Source organism: Eptesicus fuscus, chromosome 22 (assembly GCF_027574615.1).
Source record: "Eptesicus fuscus isolate TK198812 chromosome 22, DD_ASM_mEF_20220401, whole genome shotgun sequence".
In the NCBI taxonomy this organism is placed as follows: Eukaryota; Metazoa; Chordata; class Mammalia; order Chiroptera; family Vespertilionidae; genus Eptesicus; species Eptesicus fuscus.
This window is the reverse complement of record NC_072494.1, coordinates 41,570,965-41,597,929: the sequence shown is the minus strand read 5'-3', so window position 1 is coordinate 41,597,929 and position 26,965 is coordinate 41,570,965. Positions and strand designations below refer to the sequence as shown.

At 53.9% G+C, this 26,965-nt stretch overlaps 1 protein-coding gene across 1 annotated transcript in view; it reads right to left on the bottom strand.

The window, feature by feature from the left end:
* The window catches only part of ILDR2 (immunoglobulin like domain containing receptor 2), a 41,033-nt gene extending 15,238 nt beyond the window's left edge, over positions 1-25,795 (bottom strand). Inside the window, exons 1-5 of the mRNA XM_054712269.1 lie at positions 25,759-25,795; positions 25,346-25,678; positions 24,380-24,499; positions 2,964-3,020; positions 477-623 (exon numbers count right to left, since the gene is read on the bottom strand). Coding sequence (XP_054568244.1) covers positions 477-623; positions 2,964-3,020; positions 24,380-24,499; positions 25,346-25,678; positions 25,759-25,795 — 694 coding nt within the window. The remainder of the gene's footprint in view (positions 1-476; positions 624-2,963; positions 3,021-24,379; positions 24,500-25,345; positions 25,679-25,758) is intronic.
* Positions 25,796-26,965: the final 1,170 nt, after the last annotated feature.

Here is a 26,965-nt window from a genome sequence, read left to right as displayed (position 1 = left end):
TGCCTCCCTGGGCCTGGCACCTGGGGAATCCCCAAAGGAGGACTCGTTCTTCTGCGGACCCTTCGGTCATGGGAGCACATAAAGCCCGCCAGTGGCTGGACGGTACCCAAGACTGTGGTCCGCACACTCCGCTCGTCAAAGCGGGGTTCTCTGCCGTGAGAGGCGTGGCCGGAGAAGGCTCCTCCAGTCTGAACGCCTCTCCCCCAGCCTCAGCCTCCTGCACCTGCCCTTCCCGCATCCCAGTCTCAGCGAGGACGGCACATGCTGGTGACGGGCGTGGACAAGCATGGAGGGGCGAGAGGGGTGAGACGCCACACAAGGGTGTCGGCTCTGGAAGCGGGGCTCCCGCGGGGAGGGAGCATGGGATGAGCGACACTCCGGGCGGACGGAAAGGAGGTGGAGCAGGAGGTCGGGCGCACAGCCGCCCGGTGGGTCACGGCCCCGCGGGCTGCCCCCGACCCCAGCCCTTTACTCACAGGCCTGCGGGCAGCAGCAGGAGTCCGGGCAGCACGGGCAGCGGACGTAGCAGCAGCAGCTGTGCGGGCAGCACTGGCACCAGCAGATGCCCACCAGGACGAAGAGGAGGAAGACGCCCAGGATCACCAGCCCGACAAACACCCACTCTGGAAGGACGCACAGAGAAGCCGCGTCAGGATGGCCCTCTCGCCGGCGTCTCCCCGTGAAGAGGCAGACGGGGGGCCTGGGACAGAGGGCACAGAGCCCCCAAACTCGGGAGGCACTGGGAGAGTGAGAAGAGCAGACCCCCCAGGCCTGGGGCGTGAACAGGGCTGGTCACCAGGTCCTATGAGCACGTAATGCCCAGCACGAGCCACGGTGGCTCAGGGCCGCCCCGGGAGCGGCTTTACCACGATGACTGCAGTGTCAGGGTGCGTGTGGGGCCGGAGCACAGAGACCGGTGCCTGGGAGGGGACGGGTCTGCTGAGCGAGAACGTGGGCTCTGTGAGTACGTATCTTGGGGAGTCGTTAATCTTGTCGCTGGAAGTGTAAGCCCTGAGACACTTCTCCATGTCTACGGGTCCATATCAGAACGTGTTTAGGTGGTCCGTGTCCTGACGTCTCCATCCGCTTCCCTGCCCATCGCCCCGGACACCTTTCCTGAACTCAGCATCGGGGCTGATACCTGTGCAACGAACCACGACCAGAGACCAGGACAGACAGGCCCCAGAGAAGACACTGTCCCCGCCCCCGCGGCTGACTGGCTGTAGGGCCCGACTCCCCACTGGAGGCGCGGGAGCCCGAGTGAGCGGGCTTTCTCTTAAAAGCTAAAAGACTACAGCAGTTCTGATTGAAAATCATCTACCAAAAACCCCTTTACCATGGACTTCACGCGTTATTTTCTTAAATTTGGGGTATTAAATACTCCTTTGGGTAAGTGCCCATTCAGTGAGAGCTTGAAAACGTGGCATTTTTGTTGGGTAGGTTTGTGATCATGGCAAAGCTACTGTTGCATAGGTTTGTGATCAGGGTAAAGCTATGGATCTTTGTTTAGACAGATTTCCTCAGAGAGAAGACAGCTCCTGCTTCCTGACTGTCCCTGCCCGCATCCCCCTGAAACAGGTTCGAAGCGGCCAGGTCCCCGCTCTGCAGAAAAGAGAGAGAGACCTCGTCACTAGTGTGGCCCTGAGAGCATTCCTGCTGAGGCACGGGATGGCTGAGGGCTTTGGCCTGGGCCTTAGGACTAACGTAACGTCACGTGCCCTGAGGTAGTTGTGAGCCCTGAGGAGTCGATGAGGGATGAGGTGTGTGGCGAGGTGGCCACAAGGCGGGTCAGGCCGTCAAGGAGAAAAGACTGCAGTGCCCTTGAAGAAACACTGTTATCCCAGAAAGGATTCTTGCAGCCAACAGGGAGGGGCATCCAGGTATCCAGGAGCAGAGATGAAAAGTACAGCAACTCTTTCTTGGGGGAAATAATCTCTAATGTGAAGAAGCGATGCAATGTAACATTGTTTCTCCGATGCACAAACTGACACAATTCTGGATAAGGGGGATCACAAAGAGACAGCTCTGTGTGACCTTGGATGAACAGGAAGAAGGTCTGTATTGGGCTCGTCAGCTATTGGGAAAGGGCCAGGGAATTCACGGAAGAATAATGAGGGACGCTCTACTGGGAAGACTCTGGGTGTTTCCGAAGCCTTGAATCAAATCAAAATCAATGGCCGTGTATCTCACTGCTGCTGCCAACCTCAGGCAGCTCGGCAACCATGGGAGAAACACTCCAAAGCAGGAGGAAACCCCTTCCCACCCCGAGTCTGGCTGTGCCCCCCACGGTCCATTCCTGTTCGGCCCGAGCCTCTTCCTTATGAACGCAGCAGCCTGACGGTGGCTTGTCTAGGCTGCTGCGTTCAACTTAAGCTACACGAAAAGCAGGACAGGCGTCCCTGAGACAGTCCACAGCCCCCTAGGACGGAGGGGCCCAGAAGGCGCTGAAGTTGTACACAAAGCAGAGCAGGTATGTAGATGCGCGCTCTTCAAGGGAGGAGGGGTGCATAGCTCTCATTACGTTCGAAGAAAAAGGTTCCCATAAAGTTATAAGGGAAGTTCAGAGTAACACGGCTGCACACTAATGAATGGGTACACATATAACTTAGGGCCTAAGGAACGCAGACAAGTAATGACTCTGTTAAGGATACTTAGTGCTAGGTGGGTGCAGCTGAGACACTGGGCATGGAGGTGGCCAGGGAGCCTGCATGCCTGGCATGTGTGGTCAGGACTGGGTACCCATCTCGGCCATTTTTAATTTTCATTACTTTTGTTAGGATCTAGTAACAGAAGAAATACAATTTAAAGGCTCTCCCAGTGGGCTTAGTTCATCCTGGAAAAGACCACAGACACATATAGACAAATGTGCAGATATACTAAAGGAGCAATTAGTGACTAATGCGGAAGCCAGGCAGATGGAATGACAGCAAATTAAGCAAATGAGGAGTTAAATGACTGAATACCTGGCATAATCTCCACAGCAAAACTGGGCAAGAGGTCAGCAAGCAGCCCTGTCCTGCCTAGAAGAGGTAGAAGGGGAAGAAGAAGGAAAGAGGTTACTCCACGGGAAAACACAGCCTGGGGCCTGGCTGGCCGGCGCCGCTGCACGGGGCCTGGCCAGGCTCTTCGTGGTACGCGAGGCACATCCAGCGGTGGGGCTCGGACAAGAGAATGGCCTTCCCCATCGACCTCTGGCAGCTACGTAAGTGACCGCTGCACCTACATCAGAAACAGAACTTCCCCTCCAACCACGTACAGGAGGGGGGAATGCCTGCCTCACCCACGAAGGGCCCTGACCAGCCGACAGACACGCGCCATCCACTCACGTGTGCGTCCCTCTCGCACCTTTTACTGGAGGGCCCACGCTGTCCGCATCCAGACAGTCAACCTGCATTCCCACACATCCACACGCATCCCTACACCCGTGAAAAACAAAGTGCATGTTTAGTTTTAGCTCGGAATGATCTCCGTATATAATTCTAATTACAGCCTGGAGATATTTCAATGATTAACATTTCAAAGGCAAAGAAGAGATAAGCTAGATCGGTTACACGCTCCTCTCCCCCGACTTCGGAAAAGCTCTGCACGGTATGGCTTTCCCATATGGCACCCACAGCTGGCGTTGCGTGGACCCACCTGCCTTCCACGTGACGTGGCAGAGAAGCGTAAGGGCTGGTGTCGGAGCAAGCAGGTGCCCCTCGAGGCTCGGTTGGCAAGGAGCTTGCAGGAAGGGAGCCTCTGAAGATGTGGGGAAGGAGGTCAGTCCTTTCACAAACCAGCCTCAGAGGTGCCGAGCGCTCGCACCACGTTCTCCTGTCGCAGTCGGCGGAAAGGCCCTGCTGGGACTTCCCCGCGCCGGCCGCCCGGCCGCACTGGGGTCTCGCTGATCAACGAGGTGCGCTGGGAAACAGCTCGCAAGCCGCCTCCTGTCAGGCTTGGGATGGCAAAGGGTCGCCCTGGCACCTGAATGCTGCTTCATTTACGCGTGTGACAATGCACCTAGAACAGCTCTGTCCAGTGCAAATGTAATGTGAGCAAAAAGAGGCCCCACCCGGGCAGCTCAGTTGGTTAGCATATCACCCTGATATACCAAGGATGTGGGTTCGAGCCTCAGTTAGGCCACCTACAAGAAGCAACCAATGAATGCACAAATGAGTGGAACAACAAATCAATGTTTCTCTCTTCCTCTCTAAAATCAATCAGTTAAAAAATTTAAAACGAGTATAAAGACTGAAATTAATGGCTATTTTTACTTACACCAATATAGCCAGAGTGTGAGCACTTTCCAGGCCCCGTGCATCACCTCCGCTGGGGGGTCTGTTTCATGCACTCGGATTGGTTCGTTCAGAAACAGCCCTTCCTGTTCAAGTTTCTAGAGGCGGAGCCGAGAAAAAGTCACTCACGCGTGTGGTGTACATTTTGAGTCCAAAGGCACGGCGGGGCACTGGCCTCTCCTTCCTCAGCCGCCCCCCCCACCCCCCCCCCGAAAAGCAGCTCCGCCGGAGGTCAAGGAAAAGGCGCGCCCAGGCCGTGGGGAGGACGCTGTCCGGGGGCGCAGCGTTAGCGGGGCGGGAAGGGATCTTGGCTCACTGTGCTTTTCTTGGCTCTTCTCGACTCGCAAGGCCAGTGTGGAGACAGTGTCCTGGCCGTGTCACCTGCGTGGGTGACGGCCCGACCCTTAAAAAGCTCACTGGGACCAGAGCCCATCCCAAGGGCTAGGCAGCTTGGAGGGTGGGGTAGGCCAGCTCTGGCTTGGTTTGGGGCAAGCAGAGCCTCCTCTGTCTGTTCTCCATTTGTGCAACCTACCTGCTCAGAATGGTCTGCTGCCTGCAGGGTCTTGGAAGGACACGTGCGAGCCACGCAAGGTATTGGGAAAGGCACCCTCCAGAGTCCCCAGCCCGTCTTTAGCCTAAGCCTCCTGACCGGCTAGGCGGTGCCTCTACGCTCACACGTGGCCCAGTCCAGTTTTCTGGGATGGGAGGCCGGACTGGGGCTTGGGGCCAAAGTCTGAGGGCGTGACTAAGATCACCGGCCCGTCTCACCTGGCGCGCTCTCTGTACAAGTATCTCTTGGAAACTCAACAAGGCAACAGACAGCCGGCTAAGGATTTGGGAACTCGGGATCTGGGACATCTCTTAAAGACATAATTGCTATTAATTACCAGCCAATAGTCAACGATCAAGAAACCAATACAAAGTGTTTTTAGTAAGCCAGTTATCAGAGACTTACTTTAACAACGAGAACGATTAGCACTTCTAAATGTGCCTCTGATTGTAGCGAGTACAATGAGAAGCTTCTCTTGCATTTTCTCTCTGGTTCTCAAGCCGACCAGTGTTTAAACATCTCTAGACGTGTGATGGCTCAAGTCATTACATTCATAATAGAAATTACTGCTGATATAAGCTCCCAGTTGTGCGCTCTCTCAGGGAATTAGCTCTGTGGTGACTATTAACTGTAAAAAGCCCAGCCATGCAAGGGGGGAGGTGCGCATACATACCACATAGGGCATGTTCCATGGAGGCAGCAGCCGATGGGGAGCTAGGGCAGCGCCGCCCCGAGTTCGCTGGTGATTAAGCAGGCAAATCGCGGCCTCGTCTGGTCTCAGTTTTTTCCTCAGTCCATGAAGTGCTCTATAAAGGAGGCCACCTGGCCTGGCTGGTCTGTGATGGTCTTGGTTTAGGCTACCATTGCCCTGGTGTAATGATTCAGAGCGCCTCTTCTCACTCCCAGTGCCCCAGTTTGGACAGTTCATTGTAGGTCGCCCTGTCTATAACATTTTTCATTCTTAAAGCTGATACGCAGTGAACAGAGCTGCAAAAGCAACTATCTGCCTACAGGGACCAGCAGGAGTGCAAATTTATGTGCAGCCAGACCAATCTGGGGGCGGGGTGGGGGCGGTGGCAAACAGCAGGCTGTGTGTCCATGGGGGCTGTTTCTCCCCACATCTGGCCAGTTGTTGCCCCAGAAAAAAAATGTGCCTGCGTGTTTGCACGTCTTCCTGTTTCTTAAGATTAACCAGACCTCAGATTTTTTACGTGAAATATCCTGATGTGTGAACATTGGCAACTGATGCACAGTTTTAAAGAGCACCAGATAAGCATACAAAATAGGGTGTATACACAGAGATATGTTTATGGGCACGTGAAACACACAAGCTGGATCTCTCCACAGGCTCTTGGGTGACCTTGATGGTGGTCTGACCTTGCTTCTCTACCCAGAACGTCAGGGAACACAGGCTGTAGGGTCACTCAGACAGAAGGACAGGCGTCCCACTTCTCATTCTCCCTGAGGCCGGGACAGCTTCCCACGTGCACAGTGTGGTGGCCAGTGGCCGGGTGGTACCCTCTCGCAATCCAGGGGGAACATGACAGGGCTTCCGCCTTAGGACAGCCAGAGTCAGGGGACAGCGGACAGTGCCACCCAGCATGGCAGCAGTGAGACCATGCGCTCACTGGCTCGCACACCGTGCCTTATTTTATTGGATTAAAGGCACTTCGAAAAGTGGGTTTACACTGGGACCCTATATTTCTGAAAAGCATTTTGCTTCCATCTTAGCAATTCCCGAGAACGGCCTTCGCCAGTTGGAAATGCTGTATCTTTCCTTCCTAACCCGTCATGTCCAATGCAGGCCTGACCGGGAGTCCACACCACTGCAGCAAACGCCCTGCTTTCAGAGGCCTGTCCCAGCCGGGACCTCGCTCGTCCTCCAGGGTTCGGCGTAAGAGCGGCAGTTACATGTCACCGAATGTCTGAGAAAAGGATGGAGAGGTGACATTGCAAACAGAAGGCCGTTTTCTCTTTTCAAACATCGTTCAAGCTATTATAGAAAACTGTTCGTGAGGCGCTTGGTTTCCCCGAACTTGGCAGAATCCATCACCTTAAAGACATTTCCACAGGAGTCAACCCCACAACTCAGGCACACAAATCATTAGCTCAGCACACACATGAACACCAGTTTCACACCAAAGCGTCACGCATGTCACAGCCCCAAATTCTCGCATACCTGGGGTTGAATGATCATGGTGGCAGCAGCGTGCACAGTGGATAAAACAACTCACGTATCGTCCCTACACAATCCCCACGGCCGCCGTTGTTTGCCACAGCCACCTTGAAGTTACCCCTGAGCGCTTTGTACTACACCTCGGACCCATTACTTCTGAGTGTCTCCCATTCATTCATCAAGAAATGTGTAAGGCGCCAGGTGGAGACGCAGAGGGGAACTAGACGAGGTTCCTGCACTCCCGCGGCTCACGGTCTCGCCTGCAGCTTGTCCAGCGGTGTGAGTGTAAGAGCTCGGCGCTGGGACCTGCTTCAGCGTCACAGGACTTAACTGAGATGAGGGATCTTCCTCCTGCCCATGCAATGGTTCATCAGCCTTCCTTGCATTTTAACATCAGGTTCCACCTGGTCCTGAGGCCTTCCCCAGAGCCACGGCATTATAGTCCCAACAAACCCTGTCTTGTGACACTTCCCCGAGACTCGAGTGCTCCTTTCAGGGTAAGCCAGGCCCTTCCATGGACTTCCTTCCCTTCTTTCCTAAGGTAACAGCTCCTCACTCCTCACTCCTCACTGTCCTTGCTTATGTGAGTCCTCACCCCACACAGCCTCCCCGCCTCCAATGTGGATTCTGACAGCCCGTAAGGAAGCTGCGCTGAGAAGGTGTGTGCGCCAGGCTCAGAGGACACCGGGGTCACCCTGCCTTAGAGCTGGTCTCCCGGCTGCAAGGAGTACTGCACTGAGGAGGAAACCCTCCAGGCAGGGCCTGCGCTCTGTGCTGACGTCCGCAGCAGCCTCGCAAGAGGAGGCATCTCACTCTCTGGACCGTGAAGTGTTTCCAGTAGCAAATCCCGGGTATGCTGGCTTCTGATTGGCTGCTCACAAGGGTGCCCTTGTCCATCTCAGATGGACACTGGCTCTTCATCAGCACAGGAAGGGAGCCTTCGTTCACTGAGCCCTGGTCCATGTGCTGGAGAAGGGGGAGCACCCTGGACTCGGGGGCTCAATGGTAGGAACATCCCTTGAGGATGCACCAAAACATCCCAAAAGATCATCTTACTGTCGAGGGGACTGAAGGACTGCCCCACCTCGCACCCCACAAGTTGTAAACCACCAGGCTGGGGTATTTTTAAGGCAGCCATTACAGAGATACAATGTGCTTACGAACTCAGCCAAAAAGAGTGCTTTTGTCTCTACTCTTGAAACTTAAATCCAAGCCCTCAGAGTGCAAAGGTTAACCGCGTTTCCTTTGTCCTGGCGAGGCTGCCGCTGCTGACAGCGCGGCCATCTCCACTCACTGCACTGAGCTGATTCACGTGGAGTCCTCCTGGGCTGCGCCAGTACACTACACAAAGGACCCGCTGGCGCTTGCTTCCCGCCCTCGAGGTTCCCTCTCCTTCCTCTGCCTCACGCACAGGTGGGCTTCCTCCACGGCCAGGCCTTCCTCAGACCCTGGGTCAGTTCTCAGGGATGCACAAGTACCTACCCTGTATCTCAGCTCCTAACCCTCTCAAATGTTTCCTTTCAAGTCTTTGAGGAGAAGATGCCTTTCTCTGGCTCTTTGAAGCGTAAACTTGTTTCTATGGCTATTTGGAATCCCAAATAGATAGGAAATTTCCCAAGGGCACACACATCCCTGCTTTTATTCCGTATCCCCCCGGCAACCACGCATTCAGTGACTTTATGGTTACCCATCACGAATTTGGAGCTGGCCTCCCTCTCTTTATACATATTTATAGACCACGTATGCAAGCCTTTCATACGTGAACGCTTTCTTTTTGTGTCCTTTACATTTTAGTTCACTTTAAACCATATTGAATAATTCTGACATTGGAGTCTCTCCAATACTAATAATGACTAGTATTAGACCATCTGCAATTAACTTCTCATAAATGCTTTGGGCTTTTTGGCAGTGATTGTAAGGTTGGTCCAAATCACTGACTTCTATTCACACAGAAGTCAGATTTGATAACTAGAAAAGATCTTGGAGGTCATCTAATCTGTAACCCACCCATGTTTTTAGGAACCTGAGGCTCAGAGAGGTTACAAATTTTACTAAAGTCACACAGCTGACTAACAATCAAACCAAGAGTAGAACCTAGATCTACTTGTCCCATTCGGTATTTATTTTTTACTAGTGGCCCAGTGCATGAAATTTGTGCACATTAAAAGGGAATTAATTAGAATAAATATTTTAATATTGCTATTTGACCTTTCTCTATAATAGAAGTGTCAGAGATTAAAGAAAATTAGCAAAATATATATAAAATATCCCTCCTGTCAGAGTCTGGGGTGCGCCTCCGGACCTAGAGTCAAGTCCCCATCCACCACCCATACCCACTTCGAAAACGCAGGAGACCCAGACCTGGCCGGCCCCACCCCCATCAAGCCCCTTCGGGTGGGGGGGCGCAGCCTCAGGTCCCCTCGCCTGGCTCTGGGGTGGGGGGCGTGGCCTAAGGTCCCCTGTTAAGCCTTGCGGGGCGGGGGATGTGGCCTGAGGTCTCCAGGCCTCGTGCTGGGGTGGGGGGCATGGCCTGAGGTGTCCCAGCCTGGCGCTGGGGCAGGGGGTGTGGCCTGAGGTGCCCTGTCAAGCCCAGGCCTCACCTCCCCCCCCTGCCCCTCCCCCCCCCCCCCCCCCCGCAGATTCACGTCAGCACTGAATGGAGATGCATGCAGGCAGTGTCACATCAGTAGCCGGGGATGCAGGCAGGCAGTGTGACGTCAGCGTTGAGGCCAGAAGTCCCCGCCCCATCCCCGTCCACAGACTGGTCGTAACTGGGACACCCACCGTACAGACAAATTAGCATATTACCTCTTTATATGTATAGATTTATTTTTTGCCAATACCTCACTCCCTCTCCAGATTTGCTTGTCCTTAAATTTAACTGCTTCCTCATCTCCTGGTATTTGCAGTGAGGGACCCTCAAATGTGTTTGTGGCATCATTGCCCTATTTAAATAATTAAAGTGTAATTTTTGGATGTAAGAAATGTTAGAAGTGGTTGAAAATTTCAGCACCTTTTAAAGTTGCAGCCAGAAAACGATTACTGAGTAGTCGTGACCCTATGATCTAATGAAAGGGCATTCACCATGCTGCTACAAACAAATAAACAATGATAACACCACGGGGACCTGGTCAGAGTACGCCGGATGTGCAAGGCCACTCTGAGCGTGGGACTCTTAATCAGAATGTTCAAGGCTAAGATAGTATACGCAGGTGCACGGTAAGGCCACAATAGTCTGACTATGTACACTGGGCAAACGTGCCCGTCTATAACCCAACATAGTGAGGTCAGTATTTTGGAAAGAAGCCTCTTTTGTCTGAGTTGGTATTAAATTATGTTACTGCCCACCAGGCTGCTGCTGCAGGTACAGTGGCTGCTGTATGGGACTTTACTTCGAAGAACTGTTTTGTCTGGTGGCTCCTTGTTAGCAATGGCTACTTGGGCTACAATAAAGACTCTCTTACTTATCTACAACTTCTCATGGCTTCTCCATCGAATACCCGGCGTCCCAGGAGGTTTAGTCCCTGGCAGAGGGGCTTGGACCCAATCAACACCAACTGCAAAGTACTCGGTCTTCCAAAAGTGCTAGTGAGCCAAGCCCGGGCCCCAGAGAGTGCACAGGTGTAAAATGTGATCAGTCATGTAAGGTGCTCCAGGTGGCCTGGGATGAAAGGCAGAGGACGGCCACAATGGCCTCCAGAATGCTGTGAGGAGGGGGGGCTCATGGACAGAAGATACTGAGTTTCTTGGTGTGATTCCAGGGGATTTCCTGAGCTGCGGGGCTCCTTGCATCAGACTGGCCCAGGCCGCTTAGCTACAAAGATACCAAGAACAGCTCCTCTCCTTAACCGAAACAGCCCGGGAGTCTGGGGCATGCAGGGGGCACGCCCCCGCAGCCCTGGGATGTCAGAGTTCCTGCCCTCTCCCAGGCCAGCCCCTCTCCGTGTGAACGCAACCCTGCGCACTTGAATAGCGGCAGCTGGCTTTGGAGAAAAATGGGATGACTGTCTCCTGACCGGCTTCCAAGGGCTGCCATTCTTTCTGTGCAGGGCTGAGCCGACTCTCCGGTGACACCCCCTCTCCCGCGCACAGGCACAGGCCTGCAGCCTTTCCAGGGACTACAATGAGGCTGGCTGCGGACCCAGCTGCTCCCCGCCCCCCGCCCCCCCAAACCCCCACCCCCGTCACCACAGCAACGGGCAACCGGGGCTGGAAGAATGCGCACTAATTGAAGGCCAGTTTCCTCCCACCTCCAAGAGCAACAAGTGAGCTGGGAGGAGGCTGTGGAAGAGGGTGGGAGTGTGTGTGTGTGTGTAGGGGGGGGGGGCGGGCAGGGAGCACACTGCAGCAAGGCCTGGGGCTGGGGCTGGGGCTGGGGCTGGGGCTGGGGCGGGGCCAACCCCCACCTCCAAGACCTGCTTTGTTCTCTTAACAACCCCGGACTGGAAGAGCCTAAATGGAACTCCCTTACCCTGAGGAAATCTTAGCGCCAATTTTTCAGTTAGAAGATACTATGCAAACCACCATCTGTTGTATGGGCCCTTTGCTTGGAGATGTGCACATAGTAGGTGCTCATGAATGAAATGCCAGCTGCAGCCAGGGCTCCCAGGTGCAGCTGAGCTGACACCAGGTTGCCCCCAGCTCCTCTGGAACTTCACTTCCTGTCAGTTGAGAGGAGGACCTTCAGGGGGGTCATCTCTAAAGATGGTGTGACCCTCTTGCCGCTTTGCCTAGACATTCTCAGTTTCTGCCTGTTGTCTGACATAGCTTAGCAGGCTCTCCTTCTCACTCTGGGAGTCTCTTAGTTTGGACCATAAATTATAAAGTCACCCTATCTAGACTTTCCAGGACCTCGCGTATTCTCCTCAAAGCCCCGGGTGCTCCCCAAAGCCTTCCAGACTTCACCGAGGGCCCTGTGGCACCTAATCCTTGTATAGGTGGTAAACACCCTGTAATTACCTAAGGGCCATCCACTGCGAATTGGGGGCAACCAAAAGACAGCACGCTGGGACGGAATGTCCGAAAGCACCCTGGCAGGAGGTTCCCACAGGGCTGCAGAGGTCACCTCCGCAGGGCACTGCACAGATGTCACCGCGAAAACGTGGCTGTTAGAAATAGGATTGCCAATTCACAGTGGCTCAAAGTCTGTCTGTGGAACGGGCTAGGAAAGTCGGCCCCCTAGCAGGAGTCCCACAATGAAGAATTCCCTGCGGAGTCCCTCAGACCAGGGGTGACAGGCTGGCAAAGAGATGCGGGGATGGCAGGGTGGAAGGGAACTCATACTACTGGTCCTGATCATGTGCCTCACAACAGTTTTTCCAGGAAATTTTATTCCTCCTCCTCCGCTTTTACAGATAAGGACATCAGGCGCAGCAACACTGGCCTGTCCAAGCTCCACTGGTGCACCGAGTCCAGGGACTATGACCCCACAGCCATGCTCTTGGCAGTGACCTTCTCCAGTCCCCAGACTGACCTGTGGTCAGATCAGGATTTTGCAACCTGGCTATTGACACTTAGGGCCGGATCTTCTTTGCTGGGTGTGACCCTCTTGTCCCTTTTCCTAGACATTCTGAGTTTGTCCTATGCATGCAGGGTGTAGGAGGCTGTCTGTCCTGTGCATGCAGGGTGTAGGAGGCTGTCTGTCCCATGCATGCAGGGTGTAGGAGGCTGTCTGTCCTGTGCATGCAGGGTGTAGGAGGCTGTCTGTCCCATGCATGCAGGGTGTAGGAGGCTGTCTGTCCCATGCATGCAGAGTGTAGGAGGCTGTCTGTCCCACGCATGCAGAGTGTAGGAGGCTGTCTGTCTCACACATGCAGGGTGTAGGAGGCTGTCTGTCCCATGCATGCAGGGTGTAGGAGGCTGTCTGTCCCGTGCATGCAGGGTGTAGGAGGCTGTCTGTCTCGTGCATGCAGGGTGTAGGAGGCTGTCTGTCCCATGCATGCAGGGTGTAGGAGGCTGTCTGTCCCATGCATGCAGGGTGTAGGAGGCTGTCTGTCCCGTGCATGCAGGGTGTAGGAGGCTGCCTGTCCCATGCATGCAGGGTGTAGGAGGCTGTCTGTCCCATGCATGCAGGGTGTAGGAGGCTGTCTGTCCCATGCATGCAGGGTGCAGGAGGCTGTCTGTCCCATGCATGCAGGGTGTAGGAGGCTGTCTGTCCCGTGCATGCAGGGTGTAGGAGGCTGCCTGTCCTGTGTATGCAGGGTGTAGGAGGCTGTCTGTCCCATGCATGCAGGGTGTAGGAGGCTGTCTGTCCTGTGCATGCAGGGTGTAGGAGGCTGTCTGTCCCATGCATGCAGGGTGTAGGAGGCTGTCTGTCCTATGCATGCAGGGTGTAGGAGGCTGTCTGTCTCACACATGCAGGGTGTAGGAGGCTGTCTGTCCCATGCATGCAGGGTGTAGGAGGCTGTCTGTCCCATGCATGCAGGGTGTAGGAGGCTGTCTGTCCCGTGCATGCAGAGTGTAGGAGGCTGTCTGTCCCGTGCATGCAGGGTGTAGGAGGCTGCCTGTCCTGTGCATGCAGGGTGTAGGAGGCTGTCTGTCCGATGCATGCAGGGTGTAGGAGGCTGTCTGTCCCACGCATGCAGAGTGTAGGAGGCTGTCTGTCTCACACATGCAGGGTGTAGGAGGCTGTCTGTCCCGTGCATGCAGGGTGTAGGAGGCTGTCTGTCCCATGCATGCAGGGTGTAGGAGGCTGTCTGTCCCATGCATGCAGGGTGTAGGAGGCTGTCTGTCTCGCACATGCAGGGTGTAGGAGGCTGTCTGTCTCACACATGCAGGGTGTAGGAGGCTGTCTGTCCCATGCATGCAGGGTGCAGGAGGCTGTCTGTCCCATGCATGCAGGGTGTAGGAGGCTGTCTGTCCCATGCATGCAGGGTGTAGGAGGCTGTCTGTCCCGTGCATGCAGGGTGTAGGAGGCTGTCTGTCCTGTGTATGCAGGGTGTAGGAGGCTGTCTGTCCTGGGCATGCAGGGTGTAGGAGGCTGTCTGTCCTGTGTATGCAGGGTGTAGGAGGCTGTCTGTCCTGGGCATGCAGGGTGTAGGAGGCTGTCTGTCCCGTGCATGCAGGGTGTAGGAGGCTGTCTGTCCCATGCATGCAGGGTGTAGGAGGCTGTCTGTCCCGTGCATGCAGGGTGTAGGAGGCTGTCTGTCCCGTGCATGCAGGGTGTAGGAGGCTGTCTATCCTGTGCATGCAGGGTGTAGGAGATGTCTGTCCTGTGCATGCAGGGTGTAGGAGGCTGTCTGTCCTGTGCATGCAGGGTGTAGGAGGCTGTCTGTCCTGTGCATGCAGGGTGTAGGAGGCTGTCTGTCCTGTGCATGCAGGGTGTAGGAGATGTCTGTCCTGGGCATGCAGGGTGTAGGAGGCTGTCTGTCCTGTGCATGCAGGGTGTAGGAGGCTGTCTGTCCTGTGCATGCAGGGTGTAGGAGGCTGTCTGTCCCGTGCATGCAGGGTGTAGGAGGCTGTCTGTCCTGGGCATGCAGGGTGTAGGAGGCTGTCTGTCCCGTGCATGCAGGGTGTAGGAGGCTGTCTGTCCCATGCATGCAGGGTGCAGGAGGCTGTCTGTCCCATGCATGCAGAGTGTAGGAGGCTGTCTGTCCCGTGCATGCAGGGTGTAGGAGGCTGTCTGTCCCGTGCATGCAGGGTGTAGGAGGCTGTCTATCCTGTGCATGCAGGGTGTAGGAGATGTCTGTCCTGTGCATGCAGGGTGTAGGAGGCTGTCTGTCCTGTGCATGCAGGGTGTAGGAGGCTGTCTATCCTGTGCATGCAGGGTGTAGGAGGCTGTCTGTCCTATGCATGCAGGGTGTAGGAGATGTCTGTCCTGGGCATGCAGGGTGTAGGAGGCTGTCTATCCTGGGCATGCAGGGTGTAGGAGGCTGTCTGTCCTGTGCATGCAGGGTGTAGGAGGCTGTCTGTCCCGTGCATGCAGGGTGTAGGAGGCTGTCTGTCCCGTGCATGCAGGGTGTAGGAGGCTGTCTGTCCTGTGCATGCAGGGTATAGGAGGCTGTCTGTCCTGTGCATGCAGGGTATAGGAGGCTGTCTGTCCTGTGCATGCAGGGTATAGGAGGCTGTCTGTCCTGTGCATGCAGGGTGTAGGAGGCTGTCTGTCCTGTGCATGCAGGGTGTAGGAGATGTCTGTCCTGTGCATGCAGGGTGTAGGAGGCTGTCTGTCCTGTGCATGCAGGGTGTAGGAGGCTGTCTGTCCCGTGCATGCAGGGTGTAGGAGATGTCTGTCCTGTGCATGCAGGGTGTAGGAGATGTCTGTCCTGTGCATGCAGGGTATAGGAGGCTGTCTGTCCTGTGCATGCAGGGTGTAGGAGATGTCTGTCCTGTGCATGCAGGGTCTAGGAGGCTGTCTGTCCTGTGCATGCAGGGTGTAGGAGATGTCTGTCCTGTGCATGCAGGATTGGAACAGCCTCCTTAGACTCTAGCACCCCACGTGTGTGCCAACCAACAGCGTTTCCAGACATTGCCCACTGTCTCCTGGGGCAAAGCAGCCCCTCCTGAGCATCAGCAGCCTGGATGTTTCATACCAAATACAGTTCTCATCTTTTCTTGTGTTGTTCTCTAATTGCTTCAAATACATAATTTTTATCTTTACCAAAAGGCAGTGATTTTTTATAGGGACAAGACTGTGTCATAGATTGTCATTTTGAGTCCTCACTGTGCTAGGCACTTAGCATGCAAAAATACTGATTACGTTTAAATAATTTTGATAAAAATCACATTTGAAGCAAAACTGACTGCACTCCATGGTACCTTCCCAAGAGCAAGGTGGCAAGGATGCAGGAGAGTCTGAGACCACCCTCCCCGCCCCCCCCCCCCCCGCACCGACCTCCCACCTCCTGCAAAGAGAGAGAGGCCTGGCGGGGGTCTTGGAGGCTCCCGGCCCCCACTGCACTCCGACTGCGGGGGCGGCTTGTTGTTGACAATCATGAGCCAGAATCAGGTTTTGGTTGATTGGCACCTGGCTAACTTTCCCAGGTCTTCCTTCTCCTCCATCCCTTCAACCCATTTTCCTGGTTCCTCTCAAAACCAAGAGCAACAGAGGCACCTAGTGAGCTCAGGGCGGAAGGCCAGCATGGGGCAGCGGGCTGGGAGAAAGGGCAAGGGCTGAGGCTGAAGGTCACTCCTCTTTAGTCTTCTCCCTCTCCCGTCGGGGAGCCAGAACACCTGTCTCAGCTCCTCTAGAAATCGGAAGGCTCCAGTGTCTACTGAGGACAGAAAGGGCCCTTCCACCCGCCTCCAGAATCAACTCCGCTTTCGGTCTTTCATGTGGGGCCACCCTCTGAAGGGCAGTTGATTCGACAAATGAAAATGTGGGCTCAGCCCAAATCCGAGGGTGTTCCACAGGCGTCACCCCCAGATTTACACCCAGAGTGTGGCTGTAATTAACGCCGTCTCCCTTCTGCAGGGGGAGCTTTTTCTTTCTGCCCCTCCAATTCCTTTTCCCTCTTTCTGTTTGTAAACCTTCCAGAGAAGCCAGAGCAGCCACTCTCAGAGATCAAAGTTTGAGCAGGCCAAAAAGACCTCCAAGGAGGCTGTTGCCATGGGAACTTGGGAGCTGCAGCCCTTTTAATTGGCAAATCTCCTCAGTTAGGAGCGCTGGGCTGGCAAAGAGGCCGAGAGCGGGGAGGGGAGCCTTGGCAACAGGTAGCCTTTCTAAAGAGCCAGAGGAATGTCCTGGGGGCGGGGGGGGGGGGGCTCAAGTGTAGGCGCAGACCCTGGGTGAGTGCAGGGATCTCTGCACAGCCTGAGAGACGCGCCCATAAAACCCTCAAGCAAATACAGCCAGTGCTGTTGTAATAACTTAACAATGACGCGTGGAGCCAGACGAGTACCAGACGGACGGGGTGATCACCTCATACGGAACATAAATGTCTAATCACTATGCTGTACACGAAACTAATACAATAGTGTGTGTTAATGGTCACTAACAAACACACAAAAATTTTTAATCCCTAAAACATGGTTGCAGGATGGCGTCCCAGTCAGGCACACACCTAGGTAGAGGGTTTGAGCCCTGGGTCAGGGCACAGATGAGAGGCAAGCAATCCATGTCTCTCTCTCTCTCTCTCTCTCTCTCTCTCTCCCCACCCCCCCCCTTCCTCTCTCTCTAAAACCAATAAATATATCCTCAGGTGAGGATTAAAAATATATATTTTAAAAAGTTCACACACACCTGTTCCTAGGTGGTATATGCCTTTCACCTGGGAAAGGACAGGGGGAGGGGGAAGGAAGCAGGAGCAGAGTGAACCCCAACTTAGCACCTCCTCACCAGGGCCTGCCGGGGCAAACCTGCCCCTGGAGTAGCACTGCGTTTGGCCAGGGAAGACGCAGAAGCCGATGAAGCCACAACATGCGGGCAGTTGGCAGTTGGCAGTGTTTGCTTTTGCCTGCCTGGCGTTCTCTTCTTTTGGAAACGGTGGCCCATCCCCAGCAACAGGACTTTTGCTGAAACTAAGGAGGAAAGTACTTTATACTCCACCCGAGGTAGGAGGGGTTCAAGTCCAGGAAGCCGAACCTGCTGGAGGGAGCCCGTGCGGGAGCGGCTGGCACGGAGGAGCGGCTCTCTGACCCCCACACTGGCAGGAGGAGCGGCTCTCTGACCCCCACACTGGCAGGAGGAGGCCCTCTGACCCCCACACTGGCAGGAGGAGGCTCTCTGACCCCCACACTGGCAGGAGGAGGCTCTCTGACCCCCACCCTGGCAGGAGGAGGCCCTCTGACCCCCACACTGGCAGGAGGAGGCCCTCTGACCCCCACCCTGGCAGGAGGAGGCCCTCTGACCCCCACCCTGGCAGGAGGAGGCCCTCTGACCCCCACCCTGGCAGGAGGAGGCTCTCTGACCCCCCCACACTGGCAGGAGGAGGCCCTCTGACCCCCACACTGGCAGGAGGAGGCCCTCTGACCCCCACACTGGCAGGAGGAGGCCCTCTGACCCCCACACTGGCAGGAGGAGGCCCTCTGACCCCCCACATTGGCAGGAGGAGGCCCTCTGACCCCCACACTGGCAGGAGGAGGCCCTCTGACACCCACCCTGGCAGGAGGAGGCCCTCTGACCCCCACACTGGCAGGAGGAGGCCCTCTGACCCCCACACTGGCAGGAGGCGGCTCTCTGGCCCCCCACACTGGCACGGCCAGGCCTGACGCGGGGAACACCGTTGGACGCGGTCCTAGACTCGGGCTGCCCGTGCAGCGGGAGCTCTGGAGAGCAGCCTGTCAGCTCTGCGTGGCCCAAGTTCAGGAGATATTTTCTCCTTTTGTGCTTTCCTACTTTGTTTGAAAAATTTTCAAGAAACCTGCATTATTCTCCCCTCCAACAAACAGTATTAACAGAACAAGACAGCAGCGTCTGCGGCGTCTGTCACAGGCCTGCATGGAGAATTAACTCTGCAAACTGTGGACTGGGAGATGGAGCCAGGGGCAGAGCAAGGGCTCTGAACCCCGTCTTGGGCGTGCTCACTCAGACCCTGGGCGAGGGCCTGCCTCCCCTCACCAAGGGGCAGCACCTACGCTCCCCCTCACTCACCACCGTTTCCAAAAACTGCCATTTCCCATGGGGAAGGCTTCTCTAGCTTCCATCTAAACACGCCCTGGTCCATGGCCTCCTGGTCTGTTTTCGGCCACAGGCACGAATACGCATCCCGCCCTACTTCTGCCCGGCCCTTCCCCTCCCTTTTCTGCTTGAAGGCCCTTAACAAACAAGCGGCCACGTGGGGCCTCAGAAGGAAGAGGCCAGGCCCTCACATTGTGCACAGAAGCGGGCAGAGCAAAGCGAGCTGCTTTTAGATTTTTAAATAACAGCCTCCCCGCTGGCACCTTCCTGACCAGCGGAGTCCTTTCCTGCCAGCCGGGCTGCCCCGGCTTCGTTCCTGCCCCAGCAGTGGCCGGGCTCCAGGTCCCAGACCCTGTCCTTGCCAGCGACCCTACACCCAGGTCTAATCCCGGGTGGCGGACTTCTGGACACTCCCACACCTTTCGGGACTGGGCAGGTCCGGCCCCACAACCCCAAACGTCCGTCTAACCATTTCTAAGGTACTTGCCAGTGTCAACTCGAGGCACCCAAACACCATGAGCACATCCGACTCCAGAACGGCTTTGCCTTCTCAAGCATCAGAGACAAGGGGCTCAGATAGTTCTCGTGCTTACAGCGAGTCCGCGGAGGTCCTCCCATTTCCCGAGTCACTTACTGTCTTCGGACATTTCTGAACCCTCCGGAAGGAGCATCCGTGGAGGTTTGTAGATGCTTCGGAAGTTTGGGGAAAGGAGACCCAGGCGCAGTGGGGAGGGGCCGCCTAGACAAGAACAGCTATGCCTTTGAAGTGGGGGCCTCGGTCAGTGGTCAAAGGCAGTTTTATTAAGAAATAAAATGAAACTCCAAAGCCAACCTGGGACAAGTAAAAATCGTTCCCTGGGCCTCAAGCAGCAGCCACGTTTTACAGCCGCTTAAGACGGACAGGTCGGGCCGTGTGGGAAGAGGTGGGGCTGGGAACCAACGCCCTTGGGTGTCTGTGCACCAGGATAATGAGCATGAAGTTCTCCACTTGGGCAATGAGGACAATACTGCCTGCTCGCCTACCTGACCAGGTTATCATAGGAGAGTTTTATGAACTACACATTATTACCTGTGTACATTAACAGTAATAATAGATGCAGTGATGGCATCACTTAGGTGCACACATATTGCTTTGGGGGCATCTCATGTCCTGTCTTCCTTTTTTGTCATCATGCTCCAAAGTTTACTTGGGAAATCAATTCTCTTTCATATCTTGAGAGACTGGCCACCCAGGAGCCCCTGATCACCCAAGGCTAAGCCGTGGACACCTGTCCAAACTGGGCCAACGGGACTCTCTCCTGAGACTGATTCTTGGGTGGGAAAATGCAAGAGCAGAAAATATAACAGTTGAACTGATTTTTTCTGGCTATGGAACCCTCAACACATTGCCTACCAATTCTTGCTACACAGACCCCGGGGCATCTCTGGCAGGGCAGGGATTAGGCAGTTCATCTACACAGTCTAACTCTCTTCCTGGGCACATACAAAACAGAAGTGACCCAGACCTGGTCTCTAAAAACTCCCATCCGACCTGCCTCATTCTATCTTTCTGTGCGGCTGGGACCAACGGTCTCCCATGCAGCAGAGTTGAACAATGGAGCAGCCAGACCCCTTAGACCACCACCTGGAAGGGAGCGATCGGTGAGCCTCCTACCCTCATCTATGACCAGATGAAGTAACCAACGTCCATGGTGGTAAGTCACTGAGATTTGGGCATTGCTTTTACAGAAGTTAACAAGCGTTACCCTGATGTACTACTATCCTTTTCAGAGACTGACTTTCCTGTCTTCCTTGCAATTTCCTTCCAATGATTTCCTTTCTGCTCCCCAGCATGTAATTCTGTTGCTTTCCACCACAGTCCCCGATGGATCGACCATGAGTAATAATGTAAATACCCAGCTGGAGAATTAGGACTAAGGAGATTAAAGCATGCTCTCTCTGGAGACTGTAGATGCTTATTGTATTGACACTCTATCAGTCAACAAATAAATGCTCAGCGCTGACTAACGTTTAAGAGGAACAAAGTAAGTATTAATTACAGATTCCGCCCATTTATCATTTGAGGGGAAAAACATGCCCTCAAGCTTCCTTACTGCAGACCCTCTGTCAGGCAGCGCAGATGCAAACACAGATGAGAGTGGTCCGCACCTCTGCCCACGCTGTTGGAGAGCTCCCTGTGTTGTGGGGAAATCAAGACATGCCCATGGGCAGTGGCCATGCTACCACTCTCCTGAAGTGAAAGTAGGACATATGCCTGATGGGTTCCGTCCTTGGCCCTCTTCACTTTATATAATCTTCCTGGCTGACTCATCTATTCTTTCATGGTTCTGACTATCACTCATGGTTCTCTAATCTATTGTCTCTCATCCTCACTTCTCCACTGAGTTCCAGGCCTATATTTCTAATTGGGACACCGCCTGGGTGCCCCACAGGCCTCTCATATTCAACACATCGAGAACCAAACTCATTCTCCTGCCCCCCAACCTGCTCTCCACCCTGTGTCCTCTCTCTGAGTTGGTGGAACAGTTGGCTACCCAGCGAGCTGAGTCCAGTGACCTCAGAAATGTTTCTACGCTGTCTTTTGTCAATCCACCCCTGTGCTCTCCAGCAGCCCCCTGACTGACCCCTCTCCCAGCACATCGTCCCCAGTGCATTGTCTACCCTGCTGCTAATCAATACTCCCACCCTGAGATCTAGTTTCATTCTTCTGCTAAAGTTTCTTCACCGGCTCCCCATGGTCTTCAAGATGAAGTTCAAACTTCTCAGTCCTACGTATAAGACACTTCACAATCTTGCTCCAGCCACTTCTCCATGTTCACCTTCGTGAGTATAAACAGAAAACTAAATTCTTCTGATCTTTGCTCTAATTTGCCCATCTTTACTGATTGGTCCTCTGAAATTCCAACCAGTCTTCTGCTGCCCATTTTGTGATCAACTCCAAGGAGAGCTAACATTTCAGCTCCTTCAATCACCATCAAGAGTCTTCTCATTGCGGTGGGACCACCCCTGTTAGCCCTGGCCTGTCTGCAGAAGGCCACCCTTCACGCCCCCTGGCTTCTTTGTGAACGAGCATCACCCTGCGTGTCCTTATAACCAACCTGTAACCCTTTCATCTCTGCCACAAATTTCCAGGAGGTCATTTTCTCAAGGTAGTCGCATCACTCAGGTTCATCTACACTTTAATGTGAGATTTTAGAATTGAAATAAAGCTCAGAAGTAACTTAGTTAAGCACCGTTTCCTAAGCGTAAATGCTTGATGTAACTCATAAGAAAGTTTCCAACCCCCTATGGACACGGGAGTCACTGCTCCGGAGAAGACTGTCTGTCTTCCCATGTCTCCAGCTGTCAGCAGCTCCTGCTCTGCACGGAAACGCACTCCCCAGCCTGTGACGTCCACTCCTGGCTCTCACTTTATCCGGCCACACACAGCAAGCTTCCAGTCCCTCCGGAGACACGTCCCAGGCTCCCCTGGATCAGGTCCTCCAACCCCTCCTCATGTCAAGTTCAGTGCCCGAGCCGGTGGCTCATGGGACTGAAATAAGCAGATTGTGGACCTGTCACCTTCCCACGGAGGCCTTCAGCTCCTCGAGGCCGATCTCACAAATCAGGATGCTCTCCTGGTCTCACCTGAAAAGAACACCTAACAGATGGGCCTGCAGGGTACAACAACCAAATAAGCTGGCTTCTAGAAACTGACAGTATTCTGGAAAACTCTATCATAAAGGGAGTCAAGGCACGAATACGCAGAATTTTGCATTTGGAAAGTAAATACAGTCCTTTACGGCACCCAGAATATTCCTGTAGATGTCAAAGTAACCCCTTTAGGTAACTACACATCTAGAGTTGCCCTAAAAAGTTTACATGGCAAATGTATTGGGCTCTGCATGTTTCTAATTCCCATGGAACACAGTGGAATTGTGAGACATGCCACCTCTGCTGTGATGGGCTGCGTTGTGGCCTCCCCAGTGTGTGTGTGTGTGTGTGTGTGTGTGTGTGTGTGTGTGTGTGTGTGGTTTTATTGATTTCAGAGAGGAAGGGAGAGATAGAAAGACATAGAATCATCAATGATGAGAGAGAATCACTGATTGGCTGCCTCCTGTACGACCCCTACTGGGGATTGAGCCCACAATCAGGCATGGGCTGTTGATGGGTATCAAACCCTGGACCCTTCAGTCTGCAGGCCAACACTCTATCCACTGAGCCAAACAGGCTAGGGCCCTGTTTTCCTTTCTGCTTCGCTTTAAGTAGCACTGATTTCTGCTCTCCATCTTTTTGCCCATCGTGGGCGACCTTTTCCATCTGAGCATTCCTTTCTCCACCTTTTTATCCCGGGGACCGCATCTTTGCCCAGGTTACTTTATAGGCTCTCTGACCCCCTTCAAACACACAGCACCGCCTCTCTCCTTCCCCACGCGTGGAACCGGGGCCGGACTACTGAGAGTGGTTTCTACCTGGCCGCTTCCCCTGGACAGGCAACCATTTCCCGACGATGCAGCACTGGCCCGATAACCGCCCAGTCAGCTAACTGCAGGCTCACCGAGCCGCTGGTTTCTGACCTGGCCGCTAGTGGTGTGTGCTTATGCAGACATTTATCTCTTCCTCCTTCTGAGTCACCAAAACCCAGCCGACCCCCATCTGGTTTCCCTGGGTCCTTTTACAAAACCCACAGAAGCTGCATTCCTTTATTTCCTTTCCAATCCGCTCCCATTCCTTCCCGGACCACAGCAGTGTGTCTGTATGATGCACTGGCCCAAGGTATATGCACTTGAATTAAGTCAACCCTCCAATAAGGGTTGATTATTCACAATAAAGAGTTAATTTTTAATAATTATTACCTCATCCATTCTGTAAGTTACAAAGTTAAGGCAGCAGAACCACTGATTTGCCAAAATCACAGTCATGGTTGAGTGAAACGAAATCCTAAGTAGCCAATTCAAGTTGTCCCTGGGGACTGAATTCCCCAGGGAGGGTGAAAATTAACCTACAACCTCATTTGCCTTTAAACCTTAAATATTCCCCCAAATTGTTATCACATGGTTTCTTGAAAGCTACAAAAAACATAATTTCTTTTAAAAACTGGCATCGAATGTTTAACTTTTTCCCTACAATTCATGTAGTTTCTCTTTTTCATGCCTATATTTTACTCCAATTTCCTTGTTCAACCAACACTTATGGAGCACGAAATACGTGCTCAGTTTTAAGTTCATAGGAGGTCACCCCACTGACATCCCTCCAGTCCACGAAAGAGGAGCAGTAACCCAAAGTAATGAGTTGGCATTTATGGAGAAATTGCTATTAATAAGGGTTAGATATATATTTGCTTTGAGAAGAACTCAGACACTTCTAGGTCTCAAGAAATTGGCCTTCCAATTAAACGCTGCCACATTCCCCAGAAGCTCTTTGCAATGGCACCATTCAGCATGAAACTCTCCAGTTCTCAGCCATCTCTCCCGTAATTGTCCTAAGTGGAGCTAATGAATGGGAAGGATTCCTGATTCTCAGAGGTCCTGACTCACCAGTGATTTCCCAGCTCTCCTGGGTCTCTACCCTCTTCAGGGGCCTCAGGCGGTTCCTTCACGGTTAGCATATAAAGATAAGTAAAGCTTGGAGCAAGAGAAAGCTGGGTTAATGATGCAAGTGAAAGGAAGGAAAAGGAAAAAAAACAAAAACCTAACAGAGCAAAAGAAACGTTCAGGACATTGCTAAGTAGCGGGCCATAGCCACCAAGAAACGAGATGGGAGAAACGCCGGACACCCGAAGCGCTTTGTCAGGGTGTCGAGAGGAGGAACTGGCCAGCAGCTAAGATGCTCGCGTCTCCACTCACCCAACACCAGCAGCTCCACCGAGTCCTCGTTTTTGCCCTCCAGGTCATCGGGGGTGGTGATGATACAGTAATAGAGTCCACTGTCTCCCCACATGAGTTTTCCAATTTGAAGGTCTGCATCTGTCATCACAGAAAGAAGAACCCAATCCTACACCTGGCCTCTGAGAAGAGCAATAAACAACGTGGGGCTGAGGGGGCCCTTGGGGCGAGTCCGCAGTGTCCGGTCTACCTGGATGGTGGCCGACAAGGTGTTTGACTTATCTAAACAAACATGCAAAATAAAAACCCAGCGTCCCTGAGGCCAGAGACCAGGCGCCCCGGCAGAATCGGTCTTCTTCCAGGTCGGGGCCAGGAACAGAAGACCAAGCAACCAAGCGGGCGCAGAGGACCCGAGAGCCAGGTACATTCTGGAATTACCTGGACTACTGCAAAAGGAGCTGGCTTCACAGCAGTTCTTCAAAATGCAAATAACCCAATAGGTCAAATCAGACTCTTAGGCCCCTTTCTTGTCCAAAGCTGTAGGGAGCAGGAGCAAGGGTGGAAGATAGAGAAAACCACGTGGGGCGTGGGCATGGCAGCCACCTGGCTCAGGACCCCGCAGGCGTGCATCCTTCCCCCAGGGAGGAGTCTGCTTTCTGAGTCAGGAAAGGCCCTGCAGACTGACGTCAAGGTGTCTGACCGAGGCAGTTCTTTTGCTAGAACCTATTTAATCTCGGTTCTGACAGCAAGACCCTCCAACTGGAGGGCAGGGCAGGCAGGACGCTCCCCAAGCTCAGCTCAACTGCTCTGGCTGTCACATGCTCCCCCCAGGAGCCCATTAAAGCAAGTCAATGGGGTTCTTGCTGCTCCCCTGTCCCAGAAAATCAGTCTTGGGGGGCTGAGAGGCTGAGAGGCCAGCATCCCTGGGTCATGGGAGACTGGAACTAAGGTCCCTCCCATCCTAATTCAAAGCAGAGGCTTGATTACCGTGGACGATGGTGACCTCTCTGCCCCTGTAGAAGTCGCCCAGGGTGACGGTCGAGCCCTGTTTTGAAGCGACCACTCGAACGGTCCTCCTGCTGTCCAAGCAGTCCAGGTAGGGGTCCCACTCCAGGTTTCTCTTGCTGAGAGACTGGGCCCGGGGAGAGGCCATGCCCAGGGACTCCCCCATGCGATCCTGGCAGTAGGACTTGAACTTCCACTGCACGACGGCGGGCTGGCGGGAGGACGTGGAGAAGTGGCAGCGGAGCAGCGTGGGCTGGAAGAGCATGGCCACCTTCTTCTTGTCGGGCACTGTGACCTGGAGACCACCCGCCAGGGCTGCAACACAAAGGGAATGTCCATACGGCACCCGTACATGCCCTCCTGCCTCCCCTCCCTGCCCTGCCCCCCACCCCCACCTGTTTTCTCCTTCAAGTTAATGGCATCAGTCTCCATCCGGTCGCCTTGTTCAGAAACCTGCCATCGCTCCCAATACCCAACCAGTCACTGAGTCACGTCAATGTGATCTCAGCATCCTTACTACCCTTCCCGCCTTCTAAACATTTTTTAAAAACTATATTTTATTGATTTTTTTTTTACAGAGAGGAAGGGAGAGGGATAGAGAGTTAGAAACATCGATGAGAGAGAAACATCGATCAGCTGCCTCCTGCACACTGCCTAGTGGGTATGTGCCCGCAACCAAGGTACATGCCCTTGACCGGAATCGAACTTGGGACCCTTGAGTCCACAGGCCGACGCTCCATCCACTGAGCCAAACCAGTTAGGGCCCTTCCTGCCTTCTAACCCACTTCTTAAATGCCCTCCTCTGCTCTTGCGTGTACTATCACAATAATCTCTTGTCTGTCCCCTGCTGCAGCTGCTCACAGGCAGTGCCTCCTCTTTAGTTCAGGTGAACCTTTTACATCTAACTGGTAGGGTTCTCCTCAAAACCCTTCACTCCTCCTCCATGGCCTTCAGAATTCTTGGCAAGGCATTCAAAGCTCTCCCTCCATCACCCAGTCCCTCCTCCCTCCTTCACTTCCCGCAGCACCTCCGAGCACCGACGTTCCCCAGGTGCCATTTCACACCTGTTGCTCCTTGTTCCTGGGATGCTTTTGCCTCACTTCTTTCCCTGGAAACTTCCTTCCATTTTTCAAAACCCAGTTCAAAAGCCGCCTGTGACCACTCAGTGCATCGGTCACTTCCTCCCTGGCCGTCAGTCTCCCCCGCGTTCTCCTGGAGACATTTATTCTGGTACCTTTGCAAGGACCTGTTTCCATGCTGCCACGCCGTCAGGCTTCCCCTGTGCCCGGGCCTGTGAGGCCCATAGGCACTCAGCACACTCTGATAACGGAGGCCAGTGAAGACAGGAAGTGTGCTTCAGGGGGAAGTGACTTCCCTGCCAGCCGGTGACCAAGCAAAGGGGTCAGAGATGAAGGGGAACGAAGGCTTTGAGAGAAATGGAGAATTTCAGATCAGAAGCAGCAGACTAAGTTCAAAAGCTCTGAAGGATGATCCAAAGTGGGGGTGGGGGGGAGGGGAGAAAGCAGATGAGAAGTGGTGAAAAGATGAAAACCGAGGCTTGGTGTCCAAGAAGGAGGGCGATTTCCGTGAATGAAAGACCAG